We start from the raw sequence: 18,851 nt of genomic DNA on the forward strand, positions 1-18,851 counted from the left end.
ACGCCAGCAATCGATCGGGCCACTGTAACTAAGCCCAAAGCTGCTTTTGTATGAATTTTGAGTGACGAGTTAATCTTCTATAATCATGAAGAGGGACAGACATCTGGGACACACAAAAGAGAGTCGGGGAGAGGGGAGTTCCTCCTTCCCCTCTTCTCTCGTAGTGGCCAAAGGCAAGACAGTTATCGTCGCTACTTGTCAAGGTTCCTAGATGAGCATTACAAACGAGGCGTTGGCGACATCCACTAGGTGCTCTTTCTAATCGTTTAATTTGTTTTAAAATTTCTTTGCTTGTCTTTTTCAACAAGAGATTGGGGTCTGATGCGATACTGCTCCGTTGAACACGAATAGACCTAAAAATAAGCGCCGAAATTTCGTAGTATCCCTTTAAAGGGGCCACGAAATTAATTTTGGGCTGGGATAAATGATTCTAGATTGGGATTTTGCTAATCACATATTGTTTAGTGGGCCAAAAGGAAGAGGGTAGAAAGTCAAGAGCCTGCTCTTTGGTACGAAAGTTTGAAAATATAGCATACGATTTTGCACCACCTTTCTTTTTTTCGAAAGCTCTCCGCTTTTTCACTGCGATACATCCATGGTACTCAAAACACATCAGCCGACCCTATCGCGCGCATTGGACACAAGCCCTGCGTCACTTGGACGTATGCACTCGTCAATAATCAATCTGTCGACGAATATTTGGGTTTGTGGCCAATGAGTGCCATGATGACATTTGCCATCACTTGCTGATGAAATTTCATGACTTGCTTAAAAAAACGCAGTGGAAGCTTGGATTCGTTGCATTTGGTGAAATACTGTCATGACCACGTGATTTCTCATTTTGCTTTTAAATTGAGGAGAAAAGCTAAGAAGGAAGAAGCTGAAAAAATTGTAGAGCCCTTCCACTTCACGTGAAGATGGAGAACCAGCGAAGCTGTTATCGTTACGACATCTAGGACGATGCCCAGAGGACAACATCTAGCACGACATCAAGGACCACTTCTAAGACGACCTCGAGGATGACCTCAAGGACAACTTCTAGGACGACCTCGAGGACGTCTGGAAGTCCACTCTGACGACCTCAAGGACGACCTTTCGGAGGACTTCTAGGACGACCTCGAGGACGTTCTCAAGGATGACCTCGAGGACGACTTCTAGGACGACCTTGAGGACGATGCCTAGAGATGATAAAGGATCAGGACCTCAGTATCTAATTTCATTTCATTTCATTTATTTACCTCAAGGGCGTCTTTTGAGGACGCATTACATGAGGGGGGTGGCAATAAATGGGAATACAATATAAAACATAACGTAAGAACACGAACACAACCACATCTCGTCTAACCACAAAAGAAAACAAGATATATATATACACAAACAGACGTTCCCTACTCATTGAACAAAAGCGCGCACATTTCTTGAAACGCCGTAATATCTAAGTTGGTTACAAAATGATCTGGCAAGTTATTCCATTCTGTAATACATATTATTAAGGGAGAAAACATGAATGAGTTATTATGGGAGCGGTATTGAAAGAGTTTGCATGTGTTGTCGTTTCGAGAAGAAATATAATGGGCTTTTTGACAATAAATATTTCTGAACTGTGAATTACTATGGTAAACTTGATGGAAGAAACACATGCGGTTAATTTTGCGCCGTGTGGCTAATGAAGCGAGACCAAGTCTTGATTTTAAGGCGGAGACACTACTTCGTGGAGAGTAATCATTTAGGATGAACCGGGTAGCTTTGTTTTGAATGGATTCTAGGTTTGATATTAGATCATTTTGATCTGGATTCCACACAACGCTTGCGTATTCAAGTTTGGGTCGAATTATTGTTTTATAGGCAAGTAATTTTGTCGCAGCAGGGGCCAGATAGAGGTTCCGCCTCAAGAAAGCTAATGATGCCAAGGAAGGTTGACCCACGCTGGTTGCCCCCTCTTTTCGTTTTTATTTATTTCTACTTGCCACGACCAATGAGGAGTTTTCTGTCGACATGTGAGGACACATTTTTTCCCAGACCCTAGCGTATAACAGCTTCGCTGTAAAATAATTTCATGACCCCTTCAACAATATCTTCCCATCTGAAGTTTCATCTTTGCAAGTAATTGAACAAATCTTCTTTCCTTGTTTTGAGCCTTTTATATCCACTGCTGCTGGATTTTTGGGGGGCTCGAGACCAGTCAAGCTGTTTTGAACAGCTTTTTTCTCTTGCCTCCTCCAACATTGTTTGTTGTAAAATAAAGGAATTATATGTTTTTGCTATTTATTTCTTTAGTATATAGACCCGATAATAGAAACAAGGCACACAGAGTCTGGATATTGCATAGGGTCGGCCAAAGTGAAGATACAAGCTGATTCTCAAGAAACCTCTGGCACTTTGACAAACTCAATTAAAATCGAGTTCTTCAAACAAATTTGCCATACTTTTATTGCTTCAAACAAAGTATGCAAAGGCCTTGTATACATTTTTTCGCATTTATTATTGAACAGTAAATTAAAAAAAATAATTGTTAACAGTATACAAAGACTATTTACAACAATGGCTAAGTCAACCTTTTATGTATGCCTTCATCTTTTGCCACCAAGCTGCTGCTTCATGGTGGAAATCTTCTCGCTGATTGCTCGGTTGGCTGCGGTGCACTTGCTCAGGATAAAGTTGAGTGCATTCTCGTCTTTTTGCTCAAAGGCAAACTTGGCCGCTTCATCCAAGTTACTGAAACCAAGCAGAGATCCCTCTGTAGAACTGTGCTGGCAAAAGCATGTATGTTTTGACCATGAGATGCAGAGCAGTGTCTATGTTTGCACCTGTACCCCTTTGGTGAGACCCAGTGATGGAAGCGGCATTTGACCTTTTGTAGCAGGTTCTGTGGCAGGCAAAATATTGGTTGGGAGCAGGAACTGACGCTTTTGGAGCAACATCTGTTAGCAAATCACTTGAACATAAAAAAGTGATTGCATCTCTGAATGAGTTCATTTATGATAGTAATCAAGGGTTACTCTCTGATGATACTCGAGCATGTTACTTACTACCGTTCGTGAAAAAAACTTGGAGTAGGTTTCATTTACAATGGGTATTGAAAAATGGCTGAAAAGCGAATCACAGCACAACACTTTGTTGGGATTAATCCTCTCTCCATCTTTGTTTTAGACTCGGTAGTTCGCTAAAGCCTGTAAATTTTTGTAAAATGCCAGCAAGAACCAGCATATTTGCTAACACGTCTACCAACAAAAATGCATCCCGTAGGTTTAATGAACCTACCAAACTCGAGACTCTAACATCATAAGCTGAAAAAACCACCACCCCAAAGTATTATAAATATTATACTTGTGCTCTGAAGGTGACACTGCTTTTTAGCGGCGTAGGAACCAGGGTTGCGCCAATGTTTGCTGGTCTTTCGATTGACAGCTGCACGGGAACTACCGTAACTACCGTATTCATTCAGATATATATATATATACTCGTGTTTTCTTCTTTCTCTGCTGTTTCTTTTTTTTTTTTTTAGGTTAGAGATTAACTTACAATTAGGACAAAGAAGGTCGACCTGTAATAATTTCGAGCATAGTTAGAGTGCCTATTGCACTAAGCCTGGCGCTCCCCCAAGTCAGTCGCTGCTCCTAGCACTTTGGTGCAAAGCGGTGAAGCTCGATGCACATACGCTGGTGAGAGGCAGAGGTTGACGTGAGCGGTGCAACTGCCACAGTACTCTGCAGCCACGAAACGAACGCAAGTGGCGGACATAACAATCAAGGGATCTATCAGGAGTACAGGAACCTGGTTTTGTTTTATCACAGTAGCCACAATCAGCAATCCTATTATTCTGCAAAGTTTTCTCAGGACTCTTTGTTCCTGACATCGACGACATCGTCTGGAAATTTAGACGATATCAGCGATCAACCAGCCAGCGCATCAACCAGCCAGAGCGGTTGATGCCCAGCATCATCCACTCTGGTTGGTTGATTCGCAGCATTAAAGCGCAACATCGCGGCATTCGTCATCTCCTTGTATGTGTTCTTTCGTCGCGTAAAACAAATCAAGTGCAGCAAATATCCTGTGACTTGTGCATTTAGTATGTGTGTTTGTGGTTGTATGTGTTCGCACCTTTGACTATGCTCTGACCTAAACAAATTACAGTAGAGACAAGTAAAATTCGTATTTATACAATTTTCCTCTCCTTCTACTTTGCTAAATATTAGAGTCAACCAATAATACAATATTAACTTCTCTGCTTTAAGCCCATCTCGGCACAGGTGCAGTACAATTCTTAACAAAAATGGCATTTTGGTGCAAGGTGCTAATGGCATAGCACTTCCATCACAGTGAGACCTCAACTTACACTGAATCAAGCTGGACTTTCTTGCATGCTTAACAGGCCTACTGTCCTAGTGTAACAGTAGCACAAATATCATACTCGCTCCAATTTATTTTTGATGTCTCGCCAAATATACTGTGACCAAACAAGTTTGACAGAGAAGTGCTTGGCCGAGGACGAGCAATTGAAACTTCATTTGCAACTAAGGCCAGCTTGGTGGCTCCAAAATGAAGTGGCAGTCTACAAATCCCTAGTAGGTGGTCTCAAACACTGTCCAAGGTGCCTGCATGCAGTTGGATATTTTTTAAAAGCATGCAGTCGTTGGATATTTTTGAAACAATCTATGGTTTACAAATACAAAATACACACCAGTCTTCGACGCTTACAGTTGTTTAAATAGTTGGCTCTTGCGAGCCTAAAGAAATACATGTTTATAAAGCTATAATGTCAATTCATACAATAAAAAAAAAAGCCAACTGCCTTTTGGATTTTGTAAATTTTCCAATATTACTTCTTTTAAATATTTTTAACTATTACTTTGACAACACTGCATATGATTAGAAAGGAGACAGAGAAGAGGCCAGCAAGGAATGAGGAAGTCTATTCTGAGACAATTTTCACAACCTAATCTTTAATTTATTTTGCCTTGCAAATTTATTTTGGGTATTCAGCAAGCCCACTTAGACTGTAAAAAAGCACAAATTTGTGTGGCTACGAATTACAGTGCGCTGAACATGCCTCATGGCCCGACCAATGATGTGTCATATTGGCAGTGACAAGAAAGTCAGCAGTACGTATTTACTTGCATAATGAACATACTCGCATAATAAACGCACCCCCCAAAACGGGTACCAATATTTAGACTTTTTTTTTCCCTCGCGTAATGAACGCATTTCCAATTTTCGGCTCCGCGAGTCTCAATTGCATCCAATTTAGCCAGCCACAAAGTCCATTTTCTTTTGCCGCCAAGCAGTCAGGCCAAGTCAAGCCAAGCCAAGCCGCTCTCATAATGGCTGCAAGCGGCCGCAGGTGCATAGTTGAGGAAGTGATCAACCGTGAAACCGAGCGGCGCGCACACTTGACGAAGCTTGGGTAGAGGAATTGCCCAGCCTTGGACATTCTTCTCCTATTGAACAAACACGCCGTCGTCTGTGGTCTGCCTCCGGACAGTGAGTGAAAGTGGTTAGGCCTAAGAAGAGTCGCATTGCTCCCCGTGCTGAGTGCGCTTCGTAGGGCGCTTTTTCTTCAGCACAAGGCACACCAAAAGCGCCCTAAAAAGGTTTGCAATTTATAGAGCATGATTACAGTGGCACTCCTACGACCAGCCATGGGCACGCCTCCGCCAGTGAAGACGTGCTACAGTACCCTGCCATGTAATATTGGCACCTAAAATCACATTTGTGCAAAGTGTAAATACAAAAATTTATTCCGTATAATAAACCCCCCCCCCCCATATAGGTCAATTTTTCAGAAAAATAAATGAAAGATGTTTACAATCCCCTACAACGCCGAATTAGATCGCAGGTCTTGAGGAGGAGGAGGGAAGGGTACTAAGGGGAGAAGGTGGAAAGTCCCCCACTACTAAGATGGGTGTGGATCGACGTGTGCTTAACGCAAGTCGCAGAAAATGCGCACCTTTGGTGAGAGCACTGTGTAAATTTGGCGGGAATTTAGCGGGGCAATTTTTTCCCCTAACTTTAGTGGGGAATTTTTTCCACTAAATTTAGCGGGGAAATTTTTTTCGCTAGATTTAGCGGGGAATTTTTTCTCCAAGTGACGTCACTGATGATGTCATCAGTGACGATGATGTCATCAGTGACGATGATGTCATCAGTGACGATGACGTTATCACGATGACGTCACTGGTGGTTTTTGTGACGTGATCGTTATCGTCACTGATGACATCATCAGTGACGTCACCAGTGACGTCACGTGTCCCATGGTGCACCGCGCTATTTCGCCGACAACGACGCTACTCAAGCCGAAAACTGGCGCCTAAAAATGCGCTCTAAAAAGTGTGTTCATTATGCGAGTAAATACGTATGTGCTGCTTCGAGTGCTCTGAAATAATCAATTGTACCTTTCCCAAGTTGTTGAAATAATCAATTGTACCTTTCCCAAGCTGCCTCAAATTATACTTCCTTAGTAAGTAAATGCTTGTAATGCAAATATATAAGATTTTCAGCAGTGATTCCAACTTACCCAAGCTTCACAAAGTACTTGACTTTGTTCTCTTCTTTTGCTTTGGCAAGGTACTTCATCGCTTCATACTTGTTATCATATTTTAGGCAGATGTCAATAAAGGGCTGTAATAGTATGAAACATGGGTTAGGTGTACTTTTCTGCCTCACAAAAAGATAGAGTAAAATTTGGGCCAGACAAGCTATTTACTTCGTATCCTATAGGTGACTTCTTCGACTTTGAAAATTTCTCCAACTCTATCCACTGGTTTCCTTCTGCAAGCACTGACAACTTGAGCCACCAGAACCTGGAGGATAAATGAGTAGAATGCCAATATGAAATCAGACTAACAACCCAAGATCCGATTCCTTTCGCCTCTCAGCAGGAAACTCTAAGCAGTGCTTCAAAAGTTTTTACCCTGTGACCTACAGACCCTGGAGTAAAGCTCGGAAAATAATACAGCATTTAAAAATGGTGGGACAGGGAATCAAACAATAATAATGATAATGCCAACCGTGTGAAAGTGGTAGAGGTGATGAAAATCAGCACATGACAGTGTGCACCCCACTGACCTTCATGACTATTGTTTGGATTGTGTCCCCAAGCTATGAATGCAAGATTTCTCGCAACTGCGTGTGCATCCTAGCAGCTGTGGTTGTTGAGGGCCTGGCAAAGGTTCTGTGAAGGCACAACACTGCAGAAAGGCAGCACAACTTGCTTCAAAAACACATGCAGTGCAATCAATGCCTGTGTTTAATGCATTGTCAAGTGGTGGTGTAGCTCGCATGTGCTCTCGAACATTCCAATAATTATCAAGAATCGATGTAGTGGATGTGACCACAACAGCTCAAAAATTTGGCATGCATAACCTGCACCAAGTGTAATCTTGAAGCAATATGTTTGCTACATAGAGCATTTAAAGATATCATACTATGCTCTCTACCATGGTTCCATAAATGTTTTAGCCATAACAAAAGAGCTTCCCTTTAACTCTCAGAAAACCAGCACCTCAGTTTGAAATTGCAGTGGAACAAGGCAAAGGTTGCTAGTGGATTCTCTTTGCCTTGAATATGTCTGGACTGTACGAGCAGAAGCGCCTGCCAGATGCAAGTTCCCACCTGTAGCCTTCCTTCTACAACTACCTAAAGCTTCACACGAAGTATACAGAACTTATTTTTCATCCACCCAAGGGTTTCAAACTATTTCTCTTTTCTCAACCACATAATATCACTTCAGTGACCTGCAGTTGGTACAAGTCACGAACACAGTAACACGCTGCTCACATACTTACGCACTTCAAAAGGGCAACTTGTGATCAACCAAAATGTGTGTTACACCTGTGACACTTTCCTGTAAGACCAGTATCACACCGACAGAATTGATTCTTGATGGGTATCCAAGTGTTTGAGTGCACTGAATACGTCACCATCACTGAACAATACGGCAAACGTGCTTGCTGATCGCATTGTAACTCTTTTTGAAGTGAACTGCACCATCTTTCTGCAGTGCACCAACTGTGTAGATTTCTCTACACAGTTGCAGCAGCTAGCATATACATAAAGCTTCAAGAAAAAACTGTAACAAATGATGGTGATCGAAGCTAGCTGGCTACGGCGCGTAGCCAGGCAGATTCCACAATGTTTCACCTGGTTGACCATGTTATATGGTAAGACTTGAGAACTTGGCAAGACTTCAGATTGAGAACTTTAAGCAACTGAATTTGTGAAGTGTGATCTGGAAAAGTGTCATGAAGATCATGGTACACCTTCACGCCTGCCTGGTTGAGGCTCTTTGGCCGGAGGAAAACAGCAGAGTTGTCTATCACTGATGATCAAACATGGGAACCATGTACGATTTTTGTAATAGCATTCCCAATAATAATATAATGTTGCTGTGCCAAAGCATAGATATTCTTGGCTGTTAATAGAAATCAAGAACAAATACATACTGTAAGCAATTTCTATCTTTGCGGGCTCAAAATTTAACAAACTTTTTGCAGTGTGGTTTTTGGGAATATTTTGCATACAGAACATTTTATGGTTTGGACCAATATGCAATATACTGCTCGTTACCATGAGGTGATATATTTGCGTGATGGATTTTTAGCACTATTTTTCAGATTGTGAAATTCGCAAAAAAATAGGCACCTAAAAATGAAGTCGTTTACAGTATTACTAAATTGCATTCCACGGGGACGATGTTGCAGAAATGTGAAATGTCTGAAGTCGTCGATTAGATTTATGTAGAATCTGATTATAAATGTTTGACACGTGAATTAACCAAGAAGAGAAATTATTTTAAATTTTCGGCGACTGTTTAGATTAGAGATTTAAAAATCTTTCAGCCTGCAATCCCCAAACTTCTATGACTATTGACTGGTAACATGTCACCACCACTGATTTTTTGTAGCACTAAATTTCTGTGCACTGATTACATGATCTTGAATATACATGCATCCAGCTCCTGCTAGCATGCATTAGTAGGCACTTCTATGACTGGAAGAAAGTTTGGAATGTCTTGGCAGTCACTACTGTCAGTGCAAATGTCCACATGCCATGTTTGGCAACAGTTCATATTTAATTTAATAAAAAAAATTCAATGCATACTTCCAGTCTTTGGTTTGCATGTAGTTTAGAATTGGACATCAAGTGCATGTTCCCAGGTGCACAATGGTAATAGTCTGTCCCCTCTCCACAGCAGAAACAGATTGTGCCAGCTACAGGATCTATCAAGTGTCAAACTGAGCGTACGTCCAAACCGTCCCACAATTTCCTACGATATGCAGTGTAGTCTGGGATTCTTGCGAGGCCTTTTGGGATTTTTTGGGATGGTCTACTGTGGTTTGTGGACCACAAGTGATATATCTGCATACTTTCCTTATCACCAGTTCATGCACTGGCAGCTAAGGAAATAGACATTACATTCATAAAATTACTCACACGAATAAACTAAAAATAAATTCTGAAAATGTAAACTTGCTTGCACGAAGTTCGCCTAAAGAACAAATTATTGATTAAATCATTTTTCAGAGAAGATAAGGGGAAGGTATTTTAAAAGCTTTCCCTAGCACAGATTAGGCACCACCACTAGTTTGGAGAGTCCTTTGCCCTCTAAAACAGCATTTCAAGATATTATTTCTATGCCAAAAGAAGTGCCTGGCCTGCCTTGAACTGCTCTGTAATGTCACTGCAAAGGCCAGGCCCAGCCTGGACCCTTCTTAATGGCAAACTTAAGGTACAGAGGTTGGTCTATAATTGTGCAGACCTCTAATCTCGCACTTGTATTTGATATACTGCAAAATACCGGGCAAATGCCCACTCAAAATTTAGAGATAATCAAGAAAAAATGGGGGATGGGCGCTTGTCCGGTCAACAATTTTACAGATAATTGTAGTGTGCATATTTTCTCAGATCTTAGAAATTTGGATATGGGCACTTAATGTAAAATGGGCAGGTGCACGGTATTCTATGGCAGCGCTAACTTGTGAGAAAAATAAACATATATCACCCTCTACCCTCAAAATAATATACCTTCAGTAATCCATCCCAGAAGCCCAACAACATTTACCACACCTCTGAAGGAAGCAATGCCAGAGGCCACAACGTAATACCCCACCTCTGAAGGAAGAGATCAAATGAGATTTAGCTTCTTTCTCAAGAAAGACAGTTAGTACCCAAATTTATGCTCCAGTTAGATGCTCCTGAAAAGATTTTGTCCTGCAGGACCTATCTGATGCTACTATCATCAGACAAATTTTTGCTCCAATTACCGTTTCTCAGGGACCTTGAACTCCTTGCAAAGATCTTCAGCCAGTTTCATCTCCTTGATCTCCATAAGGCGCCGCATTGTCTGCTGGACAGACAGGCCGTCGAATTTGTCATTGAATCTGCCTTCATACTTCAGCTGGTGTTTCATCAGGCGCAGTTGGTCCTCTGTTTGCTGAATAAAATCGAAGCATATAATATTGTCAAAGCGGCAAAAAACATGGCTATCCCTTTCCACGTTTTGTTTAAAAAAGAGCTGAAATCTCTGAAACCAAAAATGACCTGCATTTCCCCAAGGTCAAAGGTGTCACCCTCTCCTCTCCTTTCTCTCTCATTTAGTTCTCCCCTTTCTCGTTTCTTATTGAAAAATCTGCCTCTTTCCAATTGCAGAGGTTGAAAGGCTGTAGTTGTCTATCCTTGCCGGTTGTGTTTTTCAGTTTGTCATGGCAGTTAGACTTTTACCCTGATTAAAGGGGTACTGACATGAAAATTAGAATATACCCCTCTCACATTTGGATATAGGTTAGACATGATGAACAATATCTGCTAATGACAATCACACGCTTGTATTTTGAATGGATGGCTATATTTTACTATCTAAACAACTAATTCTGGCAAGCGCTCGAAGAGCAGCCATCCGAGTGCGCCATCACGAGGATAGTGCCAGAGCTTTACTAGATGGTGGCCCAGAACAGAGAGGATGAGGGGTTTGCCATGCTGTTCAGGGGGGGGGGGCTTTCAGGAGTAGCCTTGTACTGGGAACAAGACTCTCAAGTTTCTCAAAAAAGCCCAGGGACCCCCCCCGGAACCTACGGCCAAGAGGGCCTGCAGTGCCGCAAGTCCTACCCACCAGGTCAGAGGGCAGCAGAATGAAGGCCCCCAAGTAGCCCCCCCCCCCTCCTCCAAGTCACAATCTTGCTTTGTCGAAGTACTCGAGGGCTGTAGCATATCGTGGGGCCGGCGAGGCGGCGGAGATGGCGGTGCTGCCTCGAGTGTGCGATGGCCGACCAATGTGACCCAGCTCTCAATTTTATTACTTTATTCCACTTAGCAGTATTTTACTAGAAAAGGGCTCTAGTTCTGTTCTTTCCTTCAGTGTGGGCGAAGCCTCTTCTGCATATCTTAGGTTGCATCAAAGTTCAAACTATAATGATATAGTGATGAGAAGGTGCGAATGGTTCCTCCAGCACCCAGTGGGAGCTTTTTGATAATTGTTTACAAATGCCTCTGAACAACAAAGTAGCAATGTTTATTTTTATTATATAGAATGTGATGATTCCCGAGTAGTATGTATGCATGTAACATGTATGCTTGGGTATCAAACTATATAACACAAATAGATGTAGTGAACAAGTGTCGGAGCTAGAAACGTGTGCAACTTTTGACCAATTAGAAGTACTAAGATGTTTTTGAGTTATTGTTATTGTGAACGCCCCATTGTTGGATATCTCGGACCACTTTGAACCGTTTATTATAAAACGGCTGTCTAGCATTTCAATAAAACAAATTATTGGAGAAACCGAAAAGAGAATGGCTTTCAGGAATGTGTAACCAGTAACTGGAACCGTAAAAAACCGAAACGAAACCAATATCAACAGGAAACCGTAACCGTAACCGAAACATTATATTTGTCGGTTTTAATTCATGATTAAATAAAGATTCCCCTTCTTCGTAGCAATATTAATATTATTATACCACATTTTTTTGTTTTATTTCATGCCCACTTTTGCGTTCAAATTATACAGAGGCCTGGTTAAATGGCCTGCTGCATTTTCCAAATCAAAAAATAACTATATAACCCATAAGAGTAAAGTATGTTGCAGTGCAATCTCGCTTTCGGGCTGTCACGTGCTACTATAGTTGCTGAAAGAAGGGAGAAAGGTTGACATAACTTAAGCTTAAACAGAGATAGAAAAAAAAAAAACATAAAAAGAGGGATAACGCAACAGACAGTACCAGCACAGACCTGAATTCATGTCGAAAAGTTGCAAATGAAAGACACTATCTATTCGTTGAATGTTAGTTATTGGAATATGCGCAAGAAATAAAGGACCTACATCGGCGGCAGTCACCAAGGTCAAAAGAGTACTGGGGCAGCATTTTGCACAGACAGATGCACTAGGTAGCAAGGAAAATAAGGCAAGAATGCAAACATACCGTTGCACAGAAGTCATTTTTCGCTTGCCTGTACTTCGTTGCCGCAGCTTGTAATAAGGCCAGACGTTGCTCAACACGCTAGAAAATCACCAAAAAGCCTTTTTTGGGGGCTCACAGTAAAAAGAAGCAACGAAGTTAAAAAGCCAACATGAGCTTTGTAAAATAAATTTTATCCATAGACTGACCCCAGTTTATACAACACAGGTTTGGCACTTAATCATTTTTCACTCAATGCAAGGTTTTGCAGTTAGGAAATAATTAAATGAGATAAATAAAATTTAACTGAAACTGGCTTGCAGGTTTCCTCCTTATTTATTACAACAAGCACTTTACAGCTCAATGCTAAATAGTGCAGTTTTCAATTATTGTTTACTCCAAGTTTAAAAAAAAAACAATAAAAACTTTCTTTTAAACACGCAAAATAAAAATATTCAAGAAAGTAACAAACTGTAATGTTTTGCTCTCCTATTGTTTAGTTAACCTTGGTAATTATGAGTTTATTAGACAAAAAGATTTGTGAGGCAGCTGAAATTCTCAGATTTTTTAACGTTCAATATTTTCCTTGCTATAGGGAGATATTCCAAAATCGATTACAATAGTGACCATGATAACTTCTTTTATATGTCTAGAAACAGACAAAAGTTCCCACATATTGAAGGTATGATTTAATTGAAAATGTGTGAAGACACTTGCCAAGTTTTTTTGTGCCGTAGAGAAAAGTATTTTGCACATTCTACAGGCATCATACTTTTTGTAAGAACTAGAAAAATCTAGCTACTGCATCATGACAAATATAGTAGAACTGCTTTACCTGTATGAACCCTCTCAATCGGATATCAGATGCTTCTCTTATCAGAACCCTACTGAAAGCAGGTGACTTTTACCCAAGACTAGCTAAATGGATCCTATTTGTTTGTTACCCAGGAGTCCTTTCTGAGTTAGTTGCTCTTAACAATGTTTTACTGTAATATGCGATTTTTGACAACTGTCATCTTAGTTATTACTTGAGGTGCGAATACAGAACATTTTCAGTCAAACAAAGCATTTTTATCAGGCAACACGAGGCTATATCAAAAGTTACTGAGACACTTCGAAACCATCAAAAGTGCTTTTAAAAAATCATACCGGAGTCCTGTAGCTCTCCATGATCTTGCACTCTGCAACTCCCGTGAAGTTGTCTCCCACATCGTACAGTGCTTCCAATTTTTGCAGGTCCCACTCCTTGCACAACTGAATTTCAGGAGGAAAAAGACCACTACCGTAGTACATGCTCATGACAATGCTAAACTTAAGAACTGTCTCTCCCGCTCAGCGTGGCTGACTATTCACTATTGGCTTTATTATACAGTTATTAGCCTACGGAAGAAAATATAAAGGCAGAGCTAACCCAGTGTACAACGCTTGTACCTTCCACATGCAAAGGATGTTTAAAAATGTACAAGGGGTGGTAAAACCTTGTTTGGGCCACAAAACGAGTCAAAATATGCCATTTTTTAACTGATGATGAACTGTAACTGTATGCAACAACCTTCGAAGTCGATATCAACACCGTTACAGAACCGAAATTAAGCATCTTACTCAGCGATAAAAAAAAAAAGAAAAGAAAATAATAATACAGGCCTTACTGAACGTTGGTGAACATGAACAATAATCCCTGTGAACAATAATCTTTGTTATGTCGTTAATAAATATGTTATACTTTATGAGGCAATAATTTGGAGACATTACTTCTGTACCATCGCTCATATTTTCCTCAGCTCGAGCGTTTCTACAACACACCAACGGCACCTCGAGCATGTTATGTTTTTGTGATTGCTTAATTTTTTTATTAACCCCTATTTTTAGAAACAAGCAGCTAGTTACCTTACACTACAAATAAATGAGCATTCTAAAAAAAAAGTAATATAATAAATGAACTGTACCTTTAGATACAGGGCCAGGGCTACGGGGGTACTGACGGATTGTCAGGTCGAAGTCCGAAGACTTCATTTCTTTGAGTTTCAACATGACCGTGTAGACTGCAATCAATGAGCAGCAAGTTTCCCATTAAGACAATAATTAAAATTTAGCACTTCCTGTGGCAGGGGGCTGTTCAAACTCAGGTCCATGAGACACATGTGGTTCCCAAGAAGATTCGTTGTGGCTCAGCTGCCTGAAGCCCTCTATAATAGGGGTCACATGCCAAAATAATGTGTCACCTCAAGTGCAAGTTTGACATGCTATTAACTCTAAAAAAATTGACATGTGCTTTAATAAAAAAGAAGATATTATGATTGAAAACAATTTGAAATAGAAGACTTCTGTGAATTATTGTTTCTCCACAGGCCTAATATTTAAGGCATAAAATATGGAAATTATTTTGAAGTGCCGCTTTTCAGAGTGTTTTGTCGAATGAAATTTCGCGACTTCTAGGTTCATAGGCTAAGTTGCTGCAATATGCGAAATTCACCATCGTCGTGAACCAGTATACATAATTTACGGTAGTTTTCCACATCTTTTACTAACCGTTCCTCTTGAACAGCAAGTTTTGGAATGCACAAAGCTATAATAAGGATTGTAACACAATGTTACTCTTGTAGACTGAAGGTGCAAAGTTGATGATATAGCTTGTTCAAGTAATATCCACCTTAGAGTGACATTGCAGATTGCGCAAACATTTGACCGTCATCATTTGACTCGAGTGAAGCGAACCTACCTGTCCACAATTTTGTTTTATGAGTTCTATTTCAAATAACCTCACAACGTTTTTTTTTGCCCAAAAATGTTTATTGCAAGAAACAATTTTTTTTTTTTTTTCACGTGCAGCGCTTGAAGTTATTACGAGCGCTGGTGAGGCTCTTGAGCGCAGAGGCTTGCCTGATCATGTACTATGATTGCACCTGGCAATCTTTCCAAATTATTCATAGCAGATTCGACCGGCTCCAGACAGGCACACTCGTGGGCAAAGGAAATGGCAATGCATGAAGAGAATACTTCTTGCATGTTACAACAGTAAATAAAATGTGCACATATGAATGTTGATGCCAAAGCAATGATCAAGTGTTTATCGCTGTTATCTAGTGCTATGTGACAAAATAATGGTGGTTGCTCATTTGTTTCTTCGGTGCCTGTGCATTCACGTGGCATCTGCTTGCCTTGTTAGATAGGACCTTAAGAGGAACATCTATACAGGGTATTTCATGAAACGCATGCCATTTCCTTGCAAAGCTACACAATGCGCACACACACAAAAAAATAAGATTGGTGTCGTACAGGTTACAGCCAAAGAACCTTTTTATGCAAGCTTTGCATAACTTTTTAATTTGTAAAAATAAATAGAAAGTTTTAATGAGGCACCTGCTGAGCATTATCTAAAACAACATACAAGTCACTTTTTGAAATATTTATCTGCGTGAATCTTTGGCAGCAACAACTAACATGAAGCCAAAACCTCTGAGCTGCATTCCAAAGGTCATACCTTTAGAGCTCAAACAGTCGACCAAACACTGAACAAACCTTATGTCTTTCCAAAAATTACCTATTCAGAAGTTTTGGTTATGGTCAAGAGATATCTAATTAAAATCATACCTCTATAAACTCTAAAATGACTAATATACAGCACCAACTTTTTTTTAGCTGTGTGATGCCTAGAGTTTCCAGAAAAAGTTTGGTCTGCATTCCATAAAACATATCATTTTCAGAATCATCCAATTGTCAGAACTAAAAATCAAGCAATGATTAGGAGGACTTGGTGTAATCAATGGCTGAAGGTACAGGAAGGAATAATATGCTAAGATTTCAATAAACCAGCAGCAAGGCAGACAACATCTGGCCCCACGTTGGGCACAAGATGTGGAAACAAAAGTATGACGACTGCCTTTGCCAGATTCCAAACCCGTTTTGATCTGCGCGCTCCTCACAAACTCGCCTGCTCGTATCTTCCGCGCCTTCTTAACTGTCCTCTTCTCCAAAATTCCAAAGCTTTTAAGCAGACATACCGTAAAAACCGAACAAGCGCCTACTCAAAATTTGAAGATAATCGCGAAAAAATAGGGGATGGGCGCATGTGAGGTCGTCAATTTTACAGACATATATGTACTGTGCATATTTTTTCAGATGCTTCAAATTTTGGGGGTGTGCGCCTAGTGCGGAATGGGCAGATGCACGGTATTCTATGGTAAGCCAGAGGAAAATAATTCATACTCAGGTCGGTGTCTCCACTGTCAATGGCCTTCACAAGTGCATGTTCCTCTTTACCCAGCTCAATCAGTATAGGCACTTGCTCTGAGGCTCTTGGCTCACAGTCCAGAAGCTGTCATAGAAAAATTCACTCATATCAGGTCTGTTTTATTTTGAGATGAAGGAAAGCCACTGCTGCCACCAGAACATAGCCCATATACATAGTTAAAGTGAATACACACACACACACTAAACAGTTGGCTTCAAAAGAAAACATGATATAACTACACCCGTGACAAGTCACACTTCCCTTCTTCTTTGTGCTGAAAGTTAATTCATCCTTTTTTATATGGTATTTATACCCTGGTTGTTGTCACATTCTCACCTAGACCTGCTGCAGTTACTCCAATGAATGAGGGCCATATTGCAATATCTAAGATGCAACAATTTACCTGCCTCAATCTTTTAGTTACTGCAACTACGTACTAACAGTTTGTGCCATTAGGTATCACCACCACACAACTACATAGAAATATAGAGACATTACTTTACAATATTGCACCAGAGATCTGACTAGTAATGCTGGGAGTTTGAGCCTATTTGAGTCATACTTCTGTAGCATGAATTGTGTATTGGCTTGCAGACGCTTTGCAACACTATGCTGAATACTCTCTTCTGCATTCGTCTTTCTCGAAATTCATTGTAACACATGTTCAAGTTAACACATGTTCACAAACCTAAAAGATGCATGCAAAGGCAGCCTAGCAATACCCCTGATAAAACTGGGTAAAGTAAGCTGATTACTAAATAAAAGGAGGTATAGTACTGCCAAAAGACACAAGTGCAGCAAAAAGAGAGGTACATGATTTTGCACCTATCCCTCCACCATATATGTATCTTTTGAAGTTATAAAGTTTCACTCCTGGCCTAACTTGTCCATTAAAGAAGTCTATGAAATGCTACGCAAGGTAGCGAAAGCCAGTATGCCCCAAGTTCTCACCTTCACGGCAAGGTCCCTGCGACCACACTGCACCGCCTTTCTCGCAATTTCAGAGTAGAGTATCCCAGGCGATGACTCCAGCTTCTGCGAGATGGCTCTTGCTACTTCGTCCGTGGGAACGTGCATTTGTGCCACCTGAAATTGCAACTGTTGTTGCCACTGCCATAACCAAGGAACTCCACTAAACTGACTTCGGCTGGCTGTGGATTTTTGAAACTTGCTTTTATGTATTGCCAGTGGGTTTTGGGTAGCAAAGATAGCTGGAGTCATACCAAAAAAAGAAAAAAAAAGATAGCATTGAAAAATATTTTAGACATGCACAGGAAAAAAATTGCGCGACCATCCCAGCTATGCTACTTATTCGATGATAAGATGATGACGATCGATTGACATTGCGCCGATCGTGCGCCATACGGTGATCTGATATTAAAATGACGTTGCATTAAGCTAGAGACAATACGTTTTTGATGAATAAATTATTTTAAGGTTGTGATGTGTTTCCCTGCCAAATTTAGCGGGGAAACTGAATTGGTGCGCAGCTCATGCAACATCAATTTTTCTGCTAAATTTAGCGGGGAACCTGAATTTGATTGTAGGTCCCATGACGTCAGGTCACGTGACATCAATTTTCCCACCAAATTTAGTGAGGAAACTGAGTTTGTGCATAGGTCACATGATGTAAATTTTTCTGCTAAATTTAGCGAGGAAACTGAATTGGTGCATAGGACATGTGACAAATTTTTTCGCTAAATTTCGTGAGGAACCTGAATTCGTCTGTGGGTCCAGTGACGTCAAGTCCCGTGACATCAATTTTCCCACTAAATTTAGTGAGGAAACTGAATGGGTGCATAGGTCACATGATGTAAATTTTTCTGCTAAATTTAGCGAGGAAACTGAATTGGTGCATAGGACATCTGACAAATGTTTCCACTAAATTTCGTGAGGAACCTGAATTCGTCTGTGGGTCCAGTGACGTCAAGTCCCGTGACATCAATTTTCCCACTAAATTTAGTGAGGAAACTGAATGGGTGCACAGGTCACATGATGTAAATTTTTCTGCTAAATTTAGCGAGGAAACTGAATTGGTGCATAGGACATGTGACAAATTCTTCCGCTAAATTTCGTGAGGAACCTGAATTCGCCTGTGGGTCCAGTGACGTCAAGTCCCGTGACATCAATTTTCCCACTAAATTTAGTGAGGAAACTGAATGGGTGCATAGGTCACATGATGTAAATTTTTCTGCTAAATTTAGCGAGGAAACTGAATTGGTGCATAGGA

The 18,851-nt window shown here is 40.6% G+C and overlaps 1 protein-coding gene across 1 annotated transcript in view; it reads right to left on the minus strand.

Moving 5' to 3' along the window:
* Positions 1-2,406: 2,406 nt before the first annotated feature.
* Positions 2,407-18,851, minus strand: part of LOC8036104 (vacuolar protein sorting-associated protein 16 homolog) — a 36,048-nt gene continuing 19,603 nt past the window's right edge. The window contains 10 exon segments of the mRNA XM_029966911.2: positions 2,407-2,715; positions 6,515-6,618; positions 6,704-6,800; positions 10,263-10,432; positions 12,415-12,492; positions 13,540-13,644; positions 14,337-14,363; positions 14,365-14,432; positions 16,597-16,705; positions 17,573-17,707. Coding sequence (XP_029822771.2) covers positions 2,571-2,715; positions 6,515-6,618; positions 6,704-6,800; positions 10,263-10,432; positions 12,415-12,492; positions 13,540-13,644; positions 14,337-14,363; positions 14,365-14,432; positions 16,597-16,705; positions 17,573-17,707 — 1,038 coding nt within the window. The 3' untranslated portion in view covers positions 2,407-2,570.

The sequence above is a fragment of the Ixodes scapularis genome, unplaced genomic scaffold (assembly GCF_016920785.2).
Source record: "Ixodes scapularis isolate PalLabHiFi unplaced genomic scaffold, ASM1692078v2 PGA_scaffold0__279_contigs__length_252992795, whole genome shotgun sequence".
NCBI classification, from domain to species: Eukaryota; Metazoa; Arthropoda; class Arachnida; order Ixodida; family Ixodidae; genus Ixodes; species Ixodes scapularis.